Source organism: Cydia fagiglandana, chromosome Z, assembly GCF_963556715.1.
Source record: "Cydia fagiglandana chromosome Z, ilCydFagi1.1, whole genome shotgun sequence".
Lineage (NCBI taxonomy): Eukaryota > Metazoa > Arthropoda > Insecta > Lepidoptera > Tortricidae > Cydia > Cydia fagiglandana.
Window position 1 is genome coordinate 11,971,156 of NC_085959.1, and position 22,115 is coordinate 11,993,270.

At 35.7% G+C, this 22,115-nt stretch overlaps 2 protein-coding genes and 1 long non-coding RNA gene across 3 annotated transcripts in view; 1 reads left to right on the forward strand and 2 right to left on the reverse strand.

Moving 5' to 3' along the window:
• Positions 1-4,094, forward strand: part of LOC134678333 (uncharacterized) — a 153,039-nt gene extending 148,945 nt beyond the window's left edge. The window contains exon 3 of the long non-coding RNA XR_010100177.1: positions 3,533-4,094. This is a non-coding gene — a long non-coding RNA (uncharacterized LOC134678333). The remainder of the gene's footprint in view (positions 1-3,532) is intronic.
• The window catches only part of LOC134678317 (gamma-aminobutyric acid receptor subunit beta), a 555,578-nt gene that overhangs the window by 364,818 nt on the left and 168,645 nt on the right, over positions 1-22,115 (reverse strand). The gene's annotated exons all lie outside the window — the stretch shown is intronic.
• The window catches only part of LOC134678313 (glycerol kinase 3), a 64,275-nt gene that overhangs the window by 26,935 nt on the left and 15,225 nt on the right, over positions 1-22,115 (reverse strand). The window contains exon 7 of the mRNA XM_063536819.1: positions 5,516-5,651. Coding sequence (XP_063392889.1) covers positions 5,516-5,651 — 136 coding nt within the window. The remainder of the gene's footprint in view (positions 1-5,515; positions 5,652-22,115) is intronic.

Sequence of the window (22,115 nt, forward strand, 5' to 3'; positions counted from 1 at the left end):
AATTAGCCATGAGTCTGGTACGAGCATACGAGAACATAAATAGTTGCATATTTATTGGATGTCCAAATACTGATTTATTATTGATACCCGACATGGTAAGGGTACGGATGTTGTGTGACTTAAACTTTTTTATACCAGGTAACACTCGTGTATGTGCCGACCATTTATCAGCTGATAACTGGGAGGACTTGATGGAGGCACCTCTTTGCGATGAGTTTAGTCCAGCTCATACGCAAGAAATTGTGAATGTTATGCGACAAGCATTAATTGTAATTCATTCGACAGTATCTAATGTACTAGGTGCACCCTGTTATAATTAAATTACATATATATTTATTAAGCGTTTCTTTTGCTGTAGTTAATTTATGATCAACAATGGAACAATACAACGATATCGACAGCATCAAAATAGAAGGTTGCTAAAGAAAAACTATTTAAAGTTTCTCAGTGTATTTTCATGATTTTTTTTATATTTTTTGGACAGATGGTTCAAAAGTTAGAAGGAATAACATTTTTTTTCCTTTCTAAACGATTATTTCCGAAATGATTCACTTAATCAAGAATGTTGTTTAAAGACCCCTATTTATTTTGAAAGGCCTATCCAACGACACCCCACACTATCTATAGGGTCGTTCCAGGTGATTTCAACAAATTTGAATTAAAAAGTGTGCCGCATGATTTTTGATTTGCATAAAAAAAAATTGAGGATATATTTCATGGTGGCAGAAGTGCTGAACCACCACCAGTTTTTTTTTAATCTTTTAATTTCCAAGTTTTGCCCATTCGAAGTTAGTAGTGGGGTCAAATTATTGCTTGTACAAAATCAGACCTAACTTTTTTTGTATAAAAGGTAACGAAATAATTATTACTTTTTTTGATTAGGTAAGAAATGTGGATATTATACTGTATGACAAAATTTATCTGAATTAACTACAAAAAAAATGGTGACCACCCGAAGTGTATACCTAATTGGTCAATTATTGCAATTTTAAAATGGTTCTTGTGCCAACCCTGGTGCATATCAAATATTACTTTTTTCTGAAATATAAAGTACTTGCCGTGTTCATCTTGTAAAATTAATATAATTGTGTTAGATCAATTACTTCTAATAGAAAAATATAAGTGAAAATTGAGAAATTCGAAAAATGCTCGTGTTTGACTCTAAAAAAATCGATGTGGAAGAGAAAATAAAAATTTGATTTTAGTCAGCAAATATAGCTGATATCTTCGTTAATTAGATTTAGAAAAAAAAGTTTTGTTATTTTGCCTATTTTTTGAAATATGATTTTTTTAACATGCTACTTTTTACAACTATCGATACAAAATGTTTTATGTTATAAATTAATAAAAATGGGACGGTAATTGGTCATACGGATATTATTTACGTTTTTTATGTTCAAATATTTTTTTTGACACGGCAATAATTTCATTTGTAAATTTAATGAGGGTAGAAATTCGACAATGCACTGTTACCTGACAAGGATTGTGAATCACTTGCGAATGTTTCTTAATTTAGCCGTGTAGTGAATAACCGACGCCTCCTGACTTGTTAACAAGCTTTATTTGCATGTTACATGGCTAAATTACGAACATAAGTAAACGGCCCAATAATCCTTATCGAAGTTCTATAGGAAATCGTATTTATCTAGGAGATAATGAAGTGGTGCAAACTCTTTGTAGTAAGTGCTTGTGTTATTAATAGTTGACTGTTCGTTATATATCACTGACAAGAAGAAGTATTTATTTGACAATTCAATTACTTCGACAATGGAGCCTTGTTCAATTGGAATATTTGGAGGGGAAGATTGTCATCAAACGACTTTTTCGAGGACATCATGGCTCAAAACAATAAATGAAATAAGTGAAACCGACAGAAGTCTTCTTATGAAACGTACAGGTATTACAATTATAAACACCATTTGTCAGTACCACTATAAAAAGTACATAGATAAATTTTACCTGCGATTTGGCGTTAAGTGTTGCGATCCATTGAAAATTCATTAAAAAACTATAACAAAAACGTTACGGGAAATAAGCTTATCTTTCTGCCAAGCACATGAAGAAATGAAGCTTATACCAGGCTTTGCTATGTGTACCCGATGTTTTGATTTGATAAGTAAGACAGCCGCCGCTAAAAATAATTGCATGATGTCTGTTGAGGAGACAATGCCTGTTAGTCTTGATCAACAACCACAATTTCAACCGGATTGTATTGGAATCCAATTAGTAAATGAAGTATGTAGCATTTTAAAGGAACCTCCCGTTACTTCTTCAACCAAAATTCCACTATCACGAAGAAAAAGGAAAATTGATGAAAAAACTACTGAAATAGTACAGTCAGTACGCCGCAACTTAATGGATGCTTTTGGTGTTGACGAAACTAATTCAGAAGAGTCAGAACAGATAGTAGAGGACGATGATTTCAAATTAGGGTCAGAATATCTTAAGCTGATCGAAGAGCTTAAGGCAAAATATTTAATTTCCACGAGTTTCGAGGAAAAGTACCAAATTTTAACTTTATTACCAAAGAATTGGAGTGTTGCTAAAATTCAATCTGAATTTAACTGTAGTCAGTATATGATTAGAAAGGCAAAAAAAATGCGTGAACTGCATGAAGTGCTGCCAAAACATGAAAATAAAAAAAGTGGAACTAAAATGTCTGATGAAACTATAAAAGCTGTGACGGACTTTTATGAGGATGATGATGTTAGCAGAATAATGCCAGGTCAAAAAGATTGTTTAACTGTCCGAGATAAAGAAGGAAATAAATCTAAACAGCAGAAGCGTTTGGTTTTATTGAACTTAAAAGAAATTTTCATAAAATTTAAGGAATGCCATCCAGGAGTTAAGATTGGTTTTTCATCCTTTTGTTCACTGCGGCCTAAAAACTGCATACTAGCAGGTGCTAGCGGGACACACTCAGTGTGCGTTTGTCTAATGCACCAGAACATAAAGTTAATGTTATCGGCTATAAAGACGAAGTTAACTTACCAAGACTTATTAAAAAGTATTGTGTGCGATATATATAACGAAAATTGCATGCTTTCAAAATGTAAAGATTGCCCAGGGGTTGAAAACTTGGATTCGAAAATAAGTGAAGATATTGAGCTTCTATCTCCCATAACATACTCACAATGGTCATCGACTGATCGATGCCATTTACTTACAGTTATTAAAACTGCAGAAGAATTTAACGAAGATTTAAAAGACCAATTATTAAAAATGAAACATCATCATTATATAACAAAGAAGCAATCTGGATATTTGAAGAATTTAAAAGAAAACTTGCAAAATGACACTGAGTGCATAGTTTTAGGAGATTTCTCGGAAAATTTCACTTTTTTGGTACAAGACGAAGGGCAATCATTTCACTGGACAAATGATCAAGCAACGCTGCATCCATTCGTTATTTACATTAAAAAGGATAACGTTATCCAGTGTAGAACATTTTGTATTATCAGCGATTGTTTAACTCACAACACCGTATCATTTTTCGCTTTCCAAAAGGTTTTGCTTGAATGCCTAAAACAAGAATATGACAAATTGGAAATGATACATTATTTTAGTGATGGTGCAGCTGCACAATATAAGAACAAAAAGAATTTTGTAAACTTGTGTCATCATTACGATGACTTCGGACTAAAAGCAGGGTGGAACTTTTTTGCCACCTCTCACGGCAAATCCCCCTGTGATGGTGCTGGCGGCACGATTAAGCGGTTGATTAGAAAAGCTAGTCTGCAACGCATCACAGGTAGTGATAACATTTTGTCACCTGAAGCTATGTACGAGTTTTGTGTGAATAAAATTCATGGGATCAAGTTCTTTTTTGGTCTCAAAATCAGATGTCGAAGAAGCTGAGGTATATCTATCAGAACGATTTAAAAATATAAGGACCATAAAAAATACACGTTCTTATCATAGCTTCGTTCCCATTTCTCAAAATGAATTAAAAGTGCGACGTTATTCAACTTCAGAAAATTTTGAAGTAGCAAAGGTTTGCAAATGATTTTTTTTTTGTATAAATATTTAAAGTAAATTTCAATCGTCTGGATTTTATTTATATTTTTCCATCGAATTCATTCATATTTATAAGTTTAAGGTCATATGTATTTTAATCTGCATAAATACAACAAGAGCGAAAATGTATGAGATGAGCAGTTTAAAAAATCATATTTCAAAAAATAGGCAAAATAACAAAACTTTTTTTTCTAAATCTAATCAACGAAGATATCAGCTATATTTGCTGACTAAAATCAAATTTTTATTTTCTCTTCCACATGGATTTTTTTAGAGTCAAACACGAGCATTTTTCGAATTTCTCAATTTTCACTTATATTTTTCTATTAGAAGTAATTGATCTAACACAATTATATTTATTTTACAAGATGAACACGGCAAGTACTTTATATTTCAGAAAAAAGTAATATTTGATATGCACCAGGGTTGGCACAAGAACCATTTTAAAATTGCAATAATTGACCAATTAGGTGTACACTTCGGGTGGTCACCATTTTTTTTGTAGTTAATTCAGATAAATTTTGTCATACAGTATAATATCCACATTTCTTACCTAATCAAAAATAATTAAAAAATAAATAATTATTTCGTTACCTTTTATACAAAAAAAGTTAGGTCTGATTTTGTACAAGCAGGAATTTAACCCCACTGTTAACTTCGAATGGGCAAAACTTGGAAATTAAAACATAAAAAAAAAACTGGTCGTGGTTCAGCACTTCTGCCACCATGAAGTATATCCTCAATTTTTTTTATTCAAATCAAAAATCATACGGCACACTCGATTTGTTGAAATCACCTGGAATGACCCTATAGGTTGAAACGATAAAAAAATTGTCACACACATTTTGTTTCTTTCAAAGCGGTTATTTCCGAAAATATTCACTTTATCAAAAATGTTCTCCTAAAACTGCTATTCATTTTGAAAGACCTTTCCAACAACATCCCACACCATAGGGTCGACACGAAAAAAAATCCTCACGTGCATTTTGTTTCTTCCGAGGCGATTATTTCCTAAAATATTCACTTTGCAAAATTGCAAAATATGCTTGAAATACGAGTCTTATCTGCCATTCCTATAAGAGAAGTTTGCTTGACGTTTACAGGACTGTTATAAGGTACTTAAGTACCAATGCAATGTAAGTTTCCAAAGAAATCATGATCGGTCATTGGTTAACCAAGTTTTGTTATAAAGTAACCGTAGCAACATCAGCATCATTGGCCAACAGAGTTCGGCAAAAGTCCTAATTGCAGAGTTTTCCCGATATCTTCCTAGTACGAGTTCAGGTCCCAATTTACATTTCACGACTAAATTAAGAACAGTGATAAGTGGCTCAACTTAGTTACAAACAATTTGATTCAGAAATAGATATGCGCAACGCAAGAAACTAGCACAGGCGCAATGCCCCAAAAAAATAAATACTACATGATGCAGGAATACACAGGAAGCTGCAATTATTGAAGATTTCATGGTTACATTACATGATTAAATGATAATAACCTTCAGTAATTGTAGAGGTATACCACAGTCCTCGTTCATGGCGTCCAAAATGTCTCTGACTTGGTAACATACAGCCTCTAGAGCTGCTTTGATTATGTGTGATGAATTTGTGTCCTCAGTAATGCCACAGATCACCCTGAAATTGAGAAACGTTATATATTAAAGATTGTTTAAAATATGCACAGCACTCATACACAATCAGGTGCCTTTTAGGGCTTATATCAATTTTTTTATTCAACTATCAACGCAATTCTGTTTCAAATAGAAAATTGCGCATTTTATTAAGATTAAAGTTGTAAACAGGCTCTTGTTCTCTAAATAAAGGTTCGTTCGGATGAAAAGAGCTTATTTCTTCCTTGTATTCCTTGTCCGATATTCGACAGTTCTCTTCCGTCACGCGGTTTTTCTATATTGAATGCTTTCTATATTCTATCCGAAAAAGTTATGTTGATGAACAAGAACCCCAAACTAAATAGAGAAACAATGCCCTCCTAGATCAAGATCAAAGTGTACCTAAATTTGGTAGCAGATGAGTACCTACTGGTCCAATTTATACCCAATAATAAATAATGTAGAGGAAGCCCTGTTGGAAAATATTATTTCACTTCTACTTGTGCTACCTTTTCCAAACGCATGCGTTGAGCCGTGAGCGCATCTTTAGCCTGCTCAGACCAAAGAAAGACTAGGTTGACATTTCCCTATCCTGTCTAAAGGAGCAAAAAGAACGCGAACACTTGGCTAAACCCGTGAACGCACCATTGCGTCCGATCGCCCTAACGACCTTATCGAAGCGGAACAGATCCTACATCTGAGCATCTGTTCATTACAACGAATTAAATTAATTATAGCACTGCTGTCATTAAATAGTGTCAAGATATTTTATGATTCAATATGTGTCCGTCTATACTTTCATACTTATTTAAACGGGAAATTGGAAAAATTAATCGGATGAGCGATTTGGTACAATTTGCAGAGGAACGTAATCGCTATACATACAGGGTGGAACAGAACGAAGAACTTTTACAAAAACGGGGAATTGTTCGACCTACGACGAACTATGTTCATATTCTTTACTATTTACGAGATAAAGCCGGTTAAACTTTAGTGCAAAAATCCACTTGTTTCAACCCTAGCAAGTTGATCGGGCGATGACGTCATGAAAATAAGTTTAATTACTTTTGTAGCAAAAATGAAAAAAAAAAGACAATTACATGTCACTGCTAAATAATTGTAGGAATTGCCGATCATAAATAATAAACAAGAAGGTTAAACCAACCAAAGTTTAGCAAAGAAGTTACTCATTTCAACTACAGACAAAGAAAATCATACTCTTTATTTTCTAGTAAGTAACACTGTTAACTGTCCATCGGTAAGTTAATCTAATGTTTTAATAGTGCAATATCTTCGCTAAGAATATTTAAGAGAGTAACAAAGCTATCATGTAGCGACGAAACTTTTTAAGACTTAATCATACTGGCCAGTTTTGTGCTTGACGATTGATTGAATACAATTTGACGTTGTCAAAGGCAAAAATCTCATATCGTGTTACGAATAATTATTTCAAAATGGCTCAATTGAATGCTAGAGATTATTTAAATTTGCTTTTTTTGTACGCAGAGTGCAATTACAATGCCGCCGAAGCCTTACGCCAGTACCGAAACAGGTACCCACCACCCCATCCAACAGGGCAAATGACAATTTTGCGTGCTATTGATCGTGTTACCAACAATAGAAACATCGTACCACGAACGGGGCAGGATGACCAACGCGGTGGACGCGTTGTACAGCATGCTGTACGATTTGAAGAGAGGGTACTGCAATATTTCGATCGAAATCCAAGAGCAAGTCGAGACAGGCGGGTTTTGGACATTTTGGAACGAATCATACAAAAATACTACGAATATTAAAACGTGCCGGCCGTCACCAGTACAAAATTCAAAGGGTTCAGGCTTTGCTTCCAAGAGACTGTCCTGTCCGAGAAGCATATTGCCGGTGGCTTTTGGAAAGGTTGGCGGACGATGGAGAGTTTCTCAAACACGTAATTTGGACCGACGAGAGTTTGTTCACACGAAACGGTATATGGAACCGCCGTTATGAGCATATCTATGCTGAAGAAAACCCATTCGCATATCGTTATGCAGGACACCAATATCGTTGGTCAGTGAACGTTTGGGCGGCAAATCACGGAGACACTATTATAGGGCCTGTTTTTTTACCACCAACTCTCAACAGAGTGGGATACATGAACCTTTTAGATACGGAGCTTTAAGAGTACCTACCTCGAAGAATTGCCATTGGCCGAAAGACCACTTATCTGGTACCAACAAGATGGAGCACCAGCCCATTCCACACATGAAGCGCGACGTAAACTGACTGAGCTTTTCGGACGTCAGTGGATTGGACGATTTGGACCACGCCGTTGACCACCTAGGTCTCCGGACCTAACGCCGCTCGATTTCTTTCTGTGGGGTACTTTAAAAGATATGGTGTACAAAGAAGAGTGTAACACCGCAGAAGAGATGAGACATAGGCTTACGGTTGCCTTTGAAAGGAGGAGAAACATTTTCTTTCACAAACTTCCTCCGTAGGAGAAACATCCGCACCCAAATTTCGTCGCAGGTACACCGACATACGCGAGCACGGGCAGCAGCGTGCATAATCAGACATGGCGGTACTTTTGAACATCGCATGTAAATAGTGTACATTTGTATTCTAGGTAAGTGAAGTGAGTGACATCTGTCATACTGTTAGACCGGGAGATAGTGACACATTTTACTGGATCATTTGTACCAGTATGGCGGTTCGTCAGGGGTCTAAGCACGTAATGAAGGAAAGAAAAATGATGGTCATAGCGCTGGTACCGGCGGCCCAATCGCGTGGGCGTTAGTCGAACGTGTCGGATAAAATACGAGTGTCGAACGATTTGTACCACAAAAATCCTCGTATTTTCCGATAGTCCATAAAAAAGAAGTAGGCGGTAGCGTAATGCCATACTTCTCCGGTGTGACTTACAGCCCGCCATACTGAGGCGAACACATTAATTAAAAAAAAACAATTAAATCATTTGTGCCAAGCTAATTTTTGCACAGGTGATCATCGTCGAGCAGCTATTCATGGACATCACCATGCCATACTTTTCGGATGGTTCCAAATGGCCGCCATACCGCCGCAAAGGAGTTAATTTTTTTTTATTGCTAAACGATTTGTACCATCTTGTAATTTTTTTTCAAGACTTTCTGTGTGATCATAAATGGAAATCTCATAATGCCATACCTGTAGGCGGTGGCAAATGTGTACAATATTTTTTTTTTATTTCAAGTATGGTGCCCCTTTTTCCCCCTATTAGAAGTATGGCAAATATAATAATGGTCACATTGCATCATATCACTTCCAAAAATCCAAATGCCATACTGGTACAAATCGTCAAAAAAATTTTTTTTGTTTTAAGTCTTGGCTTAAGTCTCACAGTCGTCCGCCCCGTAGTTATAATCTGAAATATTTTTTTTTAGGTATAATTGTATCCAAACAAACAGAATATGATGATGCCATGCTGTAAAAAAATATTTAACGTATACATAGTCGTATTTTTGAAACGTGTCGATTAAATAAGTTTTTCAAGTATGGCAGCACTTTTTCCCCCTACTATAAGTATGGCAATTATAATAACGGTCACATTTTATCAAATACTTTCCAAAAATTTAAATGCAATACTGGTACAAATCGTTTAGCAAAAAATAATTAACTCCCTTGCGGCGGTATGGCGGCCATTTGGAACCGTCCGAAGAGTATGGCATGGTGATGTCCATGAATGGCTGCTCAACGATGATCACCTGTGCAAAAATTAGCTTGGTACAAATGGTTGAATTGTTTTTTTTAAATTAATGTGTTCGCCTCAGTATGGCGGGCTGTAAGTCACACCGGAGAAGGATGGCATTACGCTACCGCCTACTTCTTTTTTATAGACTATCGGAAAATACGAGGATTTTTGTGGTACAAATCGTTCGACACTCGTATTTTATCCGACACGTTCGACTAACGCCCACGCGATTGGGCCGCCGGTACCAGCGCTATGACCATAATTTTTCTTTCCTTCATTACGTGCTTAGACCCCTGACGAACCGCCATACTGGTACAAATGATCCAGTAAAATGTGTCACTATCTCCCGGTCTATGTGCAAATGTAAACAGTAACTTTATAGCGGCACTTAGGGTTGTCACCTATAATAAAATGATTAATTTTTAATGCCTTTTTGTTTTACTTAACCTATAGCTTTAAAATGATAATAAATTGATTAAAAATTATTTAGATAACAATATACTTTCAGCAAAGATCATAGTAAAGTACCATCCTGTATAATAGGTATGAATTATATATTTCAATGGACGATGAATTCGATGGAGACGGTGAAGATAGTGTTATGTTCGTCGTTTAAATATTCTCGTTTAGATCTGCTTTGGATTGAAGCGATTTTCCGTTGTTTTTTTTTTCAACTCGCTGACTACGGGGAAGATGAAACTAAATGATAATTCTTAATGATATTTATATTACACAATAAAACATTATATTTCTAACTTATTAAGTACCTATGTACTAATTTTTAGGGTTCCGTACCTCAAAAGGAAAAAAACGGAACCCTTATAGGATCACTCGTGCGTCTGTCTGTCTGTCTGTCTGTCTGTCTGTCCGTCTGTCCGTCTGTCCGTCTGTCACAGCCTATTTTCTCCGAAACTAATAGACCCATTAAGGTGGTTCGCTTTTCATACAAAATTCAATCAAAGCTCATTAAGTAACTACACACTATTAGTACACAAATATTTCCGCATTTATCTTCTTTCGAATATTCGTTTGCGCGAAATTAACAGGAAAACAATGTTTCATACAGAAATCATGCAAAAATCATAGTTAACTTTTCATCAATTTTACGTATGTATGTGTCACAAATGTCGTGTACAGATACATTTGCGACGTTGCCATACCATTTCCGACGTTGCCGGGCTGACCACGGCTCGAATTTGGAGTGCCGTCATGTTTAGTGCAATTTTGTTGACACTGATATTTGACAGGTAGTTAATTGACCTAAGCGAGAAGTTCGTCAGCTTAGCTAAGAACTATCATGGCGTGTTATGCAAACAGTCGCTTTTTTGCTTGCAAACGGAAGATTCCCGGTTCGATCCCCAGTCATTGTATGCTGGAACATAACTTTTTGTATTTTTGTTACACCTAAATTTGGTATTGTTTTTTTATTTTTATTTAATTTTTCTTATTATCATAAATAGATTATTAAGTATGGGCTACACGTATTCTTTTATTTTTACAAAGATAATTAGAAATTATACTCTTCCTAATCTCTCTGATTTTTACAATCAGGACTTCCTCACTGCAATAAAAACCGGGCAAGTGCGAGTCGGACTCGCGCACGAAGGGTTCCGTGCCATAATGCAAAAAAAAACAAAAAAAAAGCAAAAAAAGCGGTCACCCATCCAAGTACTGACCACTCCCGACGTTGCTTAACTTTGGTCAAAAATCACGTTTGTTGTATGGGAGCCCCATTCAAATCTTTATTTTATTCTGTTTTTAGTATTTGTTAATTGTTATAGCGGCAACAGAAATACATCATCTGTGAAAATTTCAATTGTCTAGCTATTACGGTTCGTGAGATACAGCCTGGTGACAGACGGACGGACGGACGGACGGACAGCGAAGTCTTAGTAATAGGGTCCCGTTTTACCCTTTGGGTACGGAACCCTAAAAAGAAGTGTATAAAATTTCCTGTGGTTAAAAATAATGGATTTTGTCTATGAATGAAAAACACAATTATTACTATAGTTTGTTTTTTTTAGCATTAGAAATAAGGTAAACAATCTTGACGTGTCTTTTAATTGAAAAACACATTTTAAAAATAAGTTACGGCAAATATGTAACAATTATAAATCTAATACGATCATTTATATTCTTCTGCTTTCATAAGTAATCGTTTTTAGGGTTCCGTACCCAAAGTGTAAAACGGGACCCTATTACTAAGACTTCGCTGTCCGTCCGTCCGTCCGTCCGTCCGTCTGTCACCAGGCTGTATCTCACGAACCGTGCTTAGACAGTTGAAATTTTCACAGATGATGTATTTCTGTTGCCGCTATAACAACAAATACTAAAAACAGAATAAAATAAATATCTAAATGGGGCTCCCATACAACAAACGTGATTTTTGACCAAAGTTAAGCAACGTCGGGAGGGGTCAGTACTTGGATGGGTGACCGTTTTCTTTTTGCTTTTTTTTGTTGTTTATTTTGCATTATGGTACGGAACCCTTCGTGCGCGAGTCCGACTCGCACTTGCCCGGTTTTTGATTTTTAAAAAACCTGATAACACTGAGTATGTGGGGGAAGCACTGCTGGCCTAGCGGAAAGCAATTCGGAGGTCGCGGGTTCTAACCCCGGCTTGTACCAATGATTGAATGACGGCTTGGACGAAATAGCATTTGATACCTACCTATTTATACACCGATACCTATTTTTCGGTGAAAGAAAACAATGTGAGGAAACCGGACTAATCCAAATAAGTTTACTCTCTGGGTTGGAAGGTCAGGGCAGTCGATTTCGTAAAAACTAGTGCGCATGCCAATTCTGGGATTAGTTGCCAAGCGGAGATTGAATATCTGGGAGACCGACCAAAGCTTACAAAACATAAAAACTCAAAAATGCGCGTTTTCTCATAGACCTAGCTAAGAGATCAAACCCCTTATAGCAAATTTCATCGAAATCGTTAGAGCCGTTTCTGATACCATCCAAATATATAAATAAATAATTATATATCTAATAATTGCTCGTTTAAAGGTAAGATAACACAAAGGAGAAACAAAAAGAAATTACCTACTCGCACCAGTCTTGAACCCCAATCCTCTTGCACGTATTTCCACGAACATACCGTTACGCTATTGCAACATACTTACGTTGTGTGAAATTGTCTACTACAAGGATCACGGAAACACTGTTTGCATGTGTGAGTAATAGTAGGAAAAAGCGTGACAGCAACACTCCGTCGAATTAAAAAGGTGGTTTTTGCACAATGAAGTATTCAATGTTTATTTTAATAGTTCAATATTTACTTAAAGAGTGCGCGAAACATACTTTTAAGTATACAAATACCAAGACCATTTCACAAAAAAATAAAATCTGAAATTTTGCAAAAGTGGTGCCATCTAGCGAGAGTTAAGTTTTGAGTAACCTAGGCGAACCACCTTAAGTTGAAATTTGGTACACATATGTAAGATTGTGACCCAAATATTATTTATTAGATTAGTTTCTTCTTAACCTTTTGCTTACAAATCGAAACCCCGGCTGCCACATCACAGGCTTAGCCTAGTGTGGGGCCACAGGATATATATACAGGGTGTTTGGTACATCGTTTGCCAAATTAAAACGGCAGATAGGTTGAGTCATTTGCTATCTTCTCAAGCCTAGAAATTTTTAATCTGGTGCAAAAAAAAAATTCAGGTCTATGAGAGTTTTTCGTAAATTTTTAATTTTTACTTGCATAGTAGTAAAAAAAAACTGGCCAATTTTGTTTTTCTAGGCATGAGAAGATAGCAAATGACTCAAGCTATCTGCCGTTTTAATTTGGCAAACGATGTACCAAACACCCTGTATATATATATATTGTCAACGAGGTTATTTTAAATAAATATTATTCTTATTCTTAAAGACAGACATGTAACGTAAACAAATGAATTTTAAACATAGGGGCCACTTTTGGGGGGTAAATGAGAAAATTAAAAAATAAAGTTTTTTAAACTATATCGTGTTACATATCAAATGAAAGAGCTCATTAATATAAGAATCTCAAATATATATTTTTTATAATTTTAAAATAAACAGTTTAGAAGTAATTCAATAAAATGGCAAAAAATTACCATTCGGGCCCTTTATCTCCGAAACTACTGGGTCTAAAATTTTGAAAAAAATACATAATATAGGTCTTTACCCATAGATGATAGGAAAACCTATTAGAAATATGTAGTCAAGCGTGAGTTGGACTAATTACTTAGTTTTTGATCCGACCCCTACGGGTTTTTTAAAGGCAATTCACTCGCGTTTCACGTATAAAAAATACATTGTTAAAAATTTAGTAATGTACGGAACCCTTGGAACGCGAGTCCGACTTGCACTTGGCCGGTTTTTTATTTCACTAGGGTGACGGCACCAGTAATGGACACGGCACCAATTATGGACATTCTTTACGTTGATCGAATTTATTAAGCAACTGTCCCAACATTTTTCAACTGGCAACACTAAAGCATAACCAATAGACGTTTGAGCTGTCATTTTGACACACGTCACCAAAATCGGCTATTTTGTTCTAAGATGGCTGCGAAGTGAAATCTCGTTGTCATATAAATCCGTTTTTGTTGTTGAAATCGTTATGGAGGTGAGTACATATTTGTGCATGGTGTTATCTTGTGTTATATTATTGTAATGAAATTTGATGTTATTTTTACTGAATAATACTATATTGCGAGTAAATTGAGCTAAGTTGAATATGTCCAATCACAGCAATAAGTTTTTTGTGGTGTTTGTTCATTACTGGATTCGATATTTTATTACTGGAATCAGTTATGTAACGCTGCCATACATGACCCAAAAAATTTTTTTAAGCTATGAGTTCATCACGTCTGATATTTGAGTAATTCTAAGCATTTCTAGCCTGAAGTGGGGGGGAGGGTGGGGTACAAAGACGGCCGCCACCCGTCATCTTTAAAAAAAATCTATTCTGATCCTGGTGGGTACTAGGGCAAGTTTGGTATCATTTTCGTATAAACCAAAGACGTAGAATTCATTGCTGATATTTGTTTTTTCAGTTTCATAGTAATTTTACAAGAAAAACGTAAAAAGATGAAAAATTTGGTTGGAGATTTTTGCTACGCGGAGCCGAAGCTACAAAAGATAGAAAGTTGAAATTTGCACACTAGATTACATTTATAAAGTGTACAAGAGGTAAGAAGCGATTTTGAGAAATTCAACCCCTAAGGGGGTTAAAAAGGGGATGAAAGTTTGTATGGGGTGCAAGTTTTATTTTAAGCTAGGAATTTGAAACTTCGTAAAACGATATATTATTAAAATACAAGAAAACTAATTTCAGCGTGTTTGGAAATTCATCCCCTAAGGTGGTGAAAAAGGAGTTGAAAGTTTGTATGGTTATCAAAAAATTTTTCGAACGCGGGACTTGAATCTTTGTATTTGGGGATATTATTAAAAGACAGGAAAAGTAATTTCAGCGTTTTGTAAAATTCATCCCCTAACAGGGTTAAAAAGGGGTTGAAAGTTTAAATCCATTACAAATCCGAGTAGACACACATTTCTTATTGCCTCCCAGGCTTGAAATGCTTAGAATTACTCAAGGAACATATGTGATGAAGCTCATAGCTTAATAAAAAAATTTTGGGTCAACTTTATAACTGCTTCCGCTATATGAAATTCAGTAATGGACAAGTGTCCATGCTTAAGTTTTTTATTACTTTTTTAGTTTATTGTATTAAATTATTTAATTTGTTGCTCTAAACATTTGAGTCGACACGATGTCCATAACTGGATATTTTTAGTTGTCCATAATTGGGCTCTTTTTTTTGTCTTAGATGGCACCAAAGAAAAATTACACCCCCGAACAAATGGGGAGAGAATTGGATGCTGTAAGGATGGGAGAAAAGATAAGCACAGCTGCCCTCCGGTTTGGGGTTCCTCAAATAACCTTTACTTGCACAACAAGGTGACAGGCAAAAGTCCTCCAGTTTGTGCTATGTGGCCTCAAACTCCTCACGGCAGAGGGCCTCTTCCTCTGGTAAAATGGTTGGTCGCAATGAGAAAAAGTAAACTTTTTTGATCGTTTTTTTTTATTTTATATTGTGCTTTATGATTATTGTATTGCTGAGATTCTAATTTCTTACCTGATAGATCTCAGTTGATTATTATGTTACCAATCTAAGCTGCAGCTGGCAAAGAGGTAAAGCCTCAATTAATGTTTAATAAATGACTGAAAATCAGATGGTTGATTGAAAGTCTGATAGTATAACTTGGAAATCTAAGGCTGATCATGTTGAAAGTTCAAATACCGTTAATAAAAGTTGTTTGTGACATCATTTGTTTCATTTATGTGTTCAATACAAAAGTATCCATTAATAGATGTTCATAACTGGGTCCATGTCCATGACTGGGTGTCCATTACTGAATTTTTGATGTCCATCAATGGTGATTTCGTAAATTTCAATTTATATATTTTTTATTAATTATATATCAAACATACATGATTTTTGGTTTTGTTTAAATGATCCTCATGTATTTGAGTGCCGAAAAAAAAATCACCATTTTTGTATCGTCAAAAAACAACCCATTTTTAAACGAAATTCTAATTTAGTGCGCTTAACATGTCCATGATTGGTGCCGTCACCTTAACTAATGTAAAAACTATTACATTTGTTACAATCGAACGTTAATAGACTTTATCTGTCATTACGTACCTATTTAAAAACATCCTGTGTGTTTATATACGTCATTATGACGAAACCGGCAGGATCTTTACGCTCCCAGATGAATTGATGATGTATTTATAATGACTTTTTTTTTTACTTTTAGTGAAGAAAAATTTCAGTGAGAATTATGAGTTGGAGAATCTGAAGTCTTATCTGTGCTATGTACAATGTTTAAGGTCATTCACCCGAAATGGCACTACCTATTCCGATCACTGATAATAACCCAAAACATTTACGAGATAACATTTGGGTGTTCCTGAAATCCTTTTATAAAAATAAGTTTTAAGTAGGTATGTACTTACTTCCAATTTACGAGTACCATACTAAGTACTTTAGGTAAAAGAATGGAAAATTAAAGAACCAAGACTCAAAAAATGATATCAAGATTATTACTTTTATCATTTGGAATATTGGCGAAAATCATCCTTGAAGTTGAAAATCGTGTCTTTTCCCCTCGTTTTACGGTACGAGGGGAGGTACAAATATTCGCGGAATGAAGTGGAAGGAGGTGAAATGGTACAAAACCTTTTTTGTTTCTCTTTTACGAGAACTCTTTAGAAAAAAAAATGTAGATGTCAATTCAAAACCGTCATTTGTTTTAAAGATATCGCCCTTCAAACAAATTATTTCGGAATAAACGTGCGACCATGGAGCAAATTGTATATCGTGCCGTGATAAATTTTTTATCTAAGCAAGGAAAACCTCCGCAAATTATAATTAATGAAATGAAAGCCGTCTACGGGGACCAGTGCCCTGCTACAACCATGATTTACAAGTGGCATGGCCTCTTCAAACATGGCAGAGAGTCAATTGAAGACGACCCTCGCCCAGGACGGCCGATTGAAGTCACATCGTCGGATATCGTTCAAAAAGTTGAAAAACTCGTACTAGAAGATGCTCGACTTAAAAAGAAACAATTAGCTGCATTAGTTGGTGTATCAGATACAACAATATTGAGGATCCTACATGACCATCTTGGCATGACGAAAGTGAGTGCTAGGTGGGTACCGAGAATGCTCAAACCGCAGCAGATGCAACAACGAGTTGAAGCATCGAAGCAATTTTTGGATCTGTGCGGTGACAATCCTACCCACATATTGGAACGAATTGTGACTGGGGATGAGACTTGGGTTCATCATTTTGAACCTGAGTCGATGCAGTGGCATAAGAAGGGTGCACCACCTCAGAAGAAGTTCAGGGTATCAGAATCGGCCGGAAAGGTGATGGCTACCATATTTTGGGATTCAAAAGGAATTCTCATGATCGACTACAAGGACAAGGGTGTTAACATAACTGGGACATATTATGCAATGCTATTAGAAAGACTACGTGAAGCCATTAAGGAAAAAAGGCGGGGAAAATTATCAAAAGGTGTGTTGCTGTTGCACGACAATGCACCGGTTCACAAGAGCCATGTTGCGACTGCTGCTCTTAACAGGTGCGGCTTCGAATCGCTGGTTCACCCACCCTACAGCCCGGATCTGGCCCCCAGTGATTATAATTTGTTCCCAAATTTAAAAAAAGAACTACAAGGAAAAAAAAATTGTGACGATGAAGAAGTTAAGGAGGCTATTTTGGCTCATTTTGAGGGAAAAGTTAAAAATATTTTTTTGACGGCATACATAAGTTAATTAGTCGATCTGAAAAATGCATTAAACTCAAGGATAAATATATTAAAAAGGAAAAATACTTCTGTTTTATTTAATATGCAAATACTTCATTCCGCGAATATTTGTACCTCCCCTCGTATATATAAAGTTCCGGAGATACATATTTTAGTTACTGGGTAAGTAATTCTCGCAATGTTGTGTTTTCACAACATTATTATTTAAATCCAAACTCGGTAAAGTCTAAGTTATTTATTCTTTCCAGGTTTTAATAGGTCGAGGCAAATGTTGCTTTCCTCTGCCATGTTGCAGAGGCAAGAGGTGCGTACCTACCCTTTAAAACATGTAGGTTTAATTACCTAACGACACAATGTCAAGAAAAAAGGTGAAATACAAATATTTGTATTTGTAACTAAACTATATAATTAAATTACATCATGTTCAATATTTCTAAAAAGAAATTAACATTAACAGAAATAACAAAAACAACGAAGTTCCACCAAAACCACTAGCTAGCGCTATGTGACAACTATAGCAAAGACGTGTTCGTGAAAATGCCTTCAAATTCAGATCTGTATGCCCAAGCTCAAGTTTTATCCGTCGACAGCTATTCCTACACAAAATATGTCTACAAACACATAAATTGTCTAAATCAATTCTTTCCTATAATTCCTTGATTAAAAAACGCATCTTCAATTTACCTATTCCCGAAGTACGCACCGCTTTTGGTAAACGGTTCGGAGATTGTATTAGCGTAACAACCTATAACACCATACTTAAACACTGTAACCTTAAATATAGTTCTCCTATAGAAGCTAAGAAACTCCTATTCAAATTCTTGACCTCTCTAAATTATGCCGAGACTGAAGATATTTTAGATAATGTTTAGTTATAATATTCTGCAATATATTTGTGCAAATAGTTTTAAACTTTTAAGTAAGTTTCTTTTGTATTAGCTATTAAGTAACCTAGTTCTGTTAAAAAATTGTTCCTGGTTCCCCGCGGTACAGGCAAAGCCTAGTGCGGAGACCCCTGACATATTCTGTAACCTATATTCTTGAAAATAAATACATTTTTTTACTTTTTTTTTACTTTTTAAATAAAATGTGTTGTTTTTATGAAATAACTAATAATTTTTTACCCATTGGGTACAGAACCCTAAAAACTAGGTAGACGGCCACACCGGACACCGTCAAATTAAGGGTTAAAAATAAATACACAATACTTTCTGCCAATAACGCTCGTTGTTTGAGCTCTTAACGCTTGAGCGGCTTGAGCTTTCAATAGGCCCGAATTATTAAAGGTTGAGTTCTCTAAGAAGCCCAAGTCATACAGAATTACGCTACGTCTTACGTAGGCGAACAACGCGCGAACGCGGCGCGGCGAAAGCGGCCGCCGCCGCGCCGCGCCGCGCCGCGCCGCCTGACATTCGCGTGCAAATCGCGCCGCACCGCGTTCGCAACGAGATCGCTTACGTAGGACACTTCTATGGGCATCAAAGGATTGATTTCGCCGCGCCGCGCCGCGCCGCGTTCGCGCGTTGTTCGCCTACGTAAGACGTAGCGTTACTCTTAAGAGCTCATAAAAAGCTTGAGTCGTTAAGGTTCTGAACCGTTTCTCAGCTCAAACCTTTAAAAAGTCTTCAAGACTAGTCTTTTAACAACACTAGTTTCATTTCCAACGGGCGCAAGACATTGTTTTAGCGGATTATCCTAGGAGAATGCGATTTTGTCTGTGTCTGGAAACGTAAGGTGGTGGTCACTTCGAACACTTGTTGAAATACGTCTAAACTTATAGGTATTGTACATAAAACAAGTTACAATTACTGTGTTAGTTGATACAGAAACAATGTACAAAGGCGAGCTTATCCCTATAAGGGATCTCTACCACCACTTCACAGGGATCACTTCTTTTTTGAGGGGAATATTAGTTAAAAATAATTTACAGGTACACGATTAAGTCCCGTTTCCTAGTAACAAAGAGCAGTAAGTTTCTTCAATTTTGTAAAGAAATAAGAAGTATTTTTCTATAAAGTTAGTTTTTCGTGTCTTCTATTATTTTTCAAATCTACTTCTCTGTTCCTTTGACGTCATGCAATATGGAAAAAATATTGTTAATTTATTATAATTATTATGAAACGTATAAGTAATAAATAAATAAGAGTTTTTTATTTCATAACAATTTTTTAAAAACACTAGCAGGGCTCTGTTAAGTATGAATCAGATCTATGTAGATGTTATTAAGTGAGTATAATCAACTTAATTTTTTATCGATATTGATTATCGCAACTGCCCCATCACTTGCCCCCAAACTGAGCATTAGATAACGGGGTGTAATAAAAATTCCATTGGCATACGTACGATAGCACAATGTTACTGCACTTGTTTGACAGGGCGTTATAGTTTCGTACCTTGGTGCAGGAAGACACGAAGTATTTATTCCTCCAGCTGGGCACTTAACACAGCTAATAATTGATGAACCTTCTGCTTGAGAAATAGTAGTAATTGTTTGATGGTATATCGATATTTAGTTGTTTTCTCATGTGTATTTATATGATAACAAGTTTAAAAACCGTTGTACAGAACTAAAACCCTAAAACAGTAAAAATATACTTATTGATGGAATGTTTTTATTTTGCCATTACTTGTTTCACACAGCGATTTAAGATTTCCTGCCATACAAAAATTGTAGAATATGAAAAAACCTTTCAAATGACATATGGCTTGTCATTATTGGTTTTTAGGCCAGTGTCCATACAAAACTGCCCATCCTCCTTTACCCCCAAGAACATGGAGGAGCAAGTTGCCATAATTCGTTCATTTTACAACATGGACACCACTTTAAGTGAGCAAGATGAGGAAGATTTAGAATCCTAGGTATATCCCAGTCGCCATTTGCAATGAGGTGAACATCACAGCAAATACTTGAATAAATAAATAAATAAACTTTGGTACTACTTGAATAAGAATTAAAAAGTGCAATAAATATGTTTTCGAAAAATCATTTAATCGTTATTCATTTAATCATAAAATGCACCTAGGCGACTCCATTTCCCGCTCTGTTCAAAATGCCACCACTTGTCCGTACACTAGTAATTATTACATTATTAGCAGAGATCGGCGGGGGTGAGCTGTTTTCAGTTTTTGCATAACATGGACATACCTTGTCATTCAATGGTAAATGCCCCGCCCCGTGTCTTATTATAAACTAATGAAATGATTTTATTTAGGCTGCCTTTCTGCTACGAGCTTTACGTCGACATCAAAACAAATTCATTTTATTAGAACCTATGGAATGTGATTAACTGATTTATCTATTTTGGCGTAGCCGAAAAAATACGTTCCTTATATCCAAATGTAGATTTGCTTATTTCGAACGTAAAGAAAGTTTTTATGAATGCTCCAAATAGAATTCGAATATTAAAGGACAAATATCCTAATATGGATAAGTTAAATGCTATAAATGACACTTGTCAAGATTTATACAGTTTTATAACATTCATACCGTTTTGTCCACTTTGACAAGAATACACGGTAAATGGCTACGATTGTTGAATAATTAGATATAATATAGTCGATTATTGACGGCTGGCCTTTGATTAATTTATCGTAGTGCTCACTGGGTCACGATAAGTGTTCTTGTGGTAAGTACAGGAATAGGGTGAATGCATTTTTTGAAGTTAAAATATCAGTATCTGTTCGAAGAAAAACAGCATCGCAAACTCCAACGATGGGCCGTTAGGGATACATGCAACTCATTTGATATGCCCAACGATGAGTTTCGGCACGTATAAGTAGGTATAGAGTCCGGAAATAATTGGCACTATTTAAATTGTGTGCCAAACTCGACGCTGACCTAAAACCTCAACATGGCGATATATTGCCGGCACATCTTAAAGTAGGTAAAGATACTCGTTATAGTTACCCAAAGAAAATGACGAAACAATCTTTACCAGAATCGCTGCTTAAGCCATGTAATGCAAAACTCAGGGCCGCACTATGTCGTGCAGCTGTAAAAAAAACGGCCAAATGTTTGCATATCACTATGTAAATATGTAAATAACAATTGTAAAAACTTGTAATGACAGTATAGTATAGATAGTAAGACACACTCAGAAAAATAAGAAATACTTTGAAAAAAAAAAACCTACAAAACGGCTAAACTGTATGGTTTTATCATCATTTTCTTACCTGAATATTCAATTAAAACTATCCAATATAGATTTAACTTCCCTGTACCTAGTATGCAAATTATTTTCCTAGTCCGTCTTTGAACTGCTCCTAAAACTTAGTACTTGACTTGATTCGCTAAGCCTCGGCCGTCAAAAACAGCTCCGTTAAACTATTCTATTTAATAATAATATCGCGGTATAATTATGTTATAGCAGTTTATTTTAACACGAATAAGTTATTAAAAATAATTTAAAACCATTAGAATCTCAAAGACTGTGAACATTTTATAGGTGATTTTCAAGAG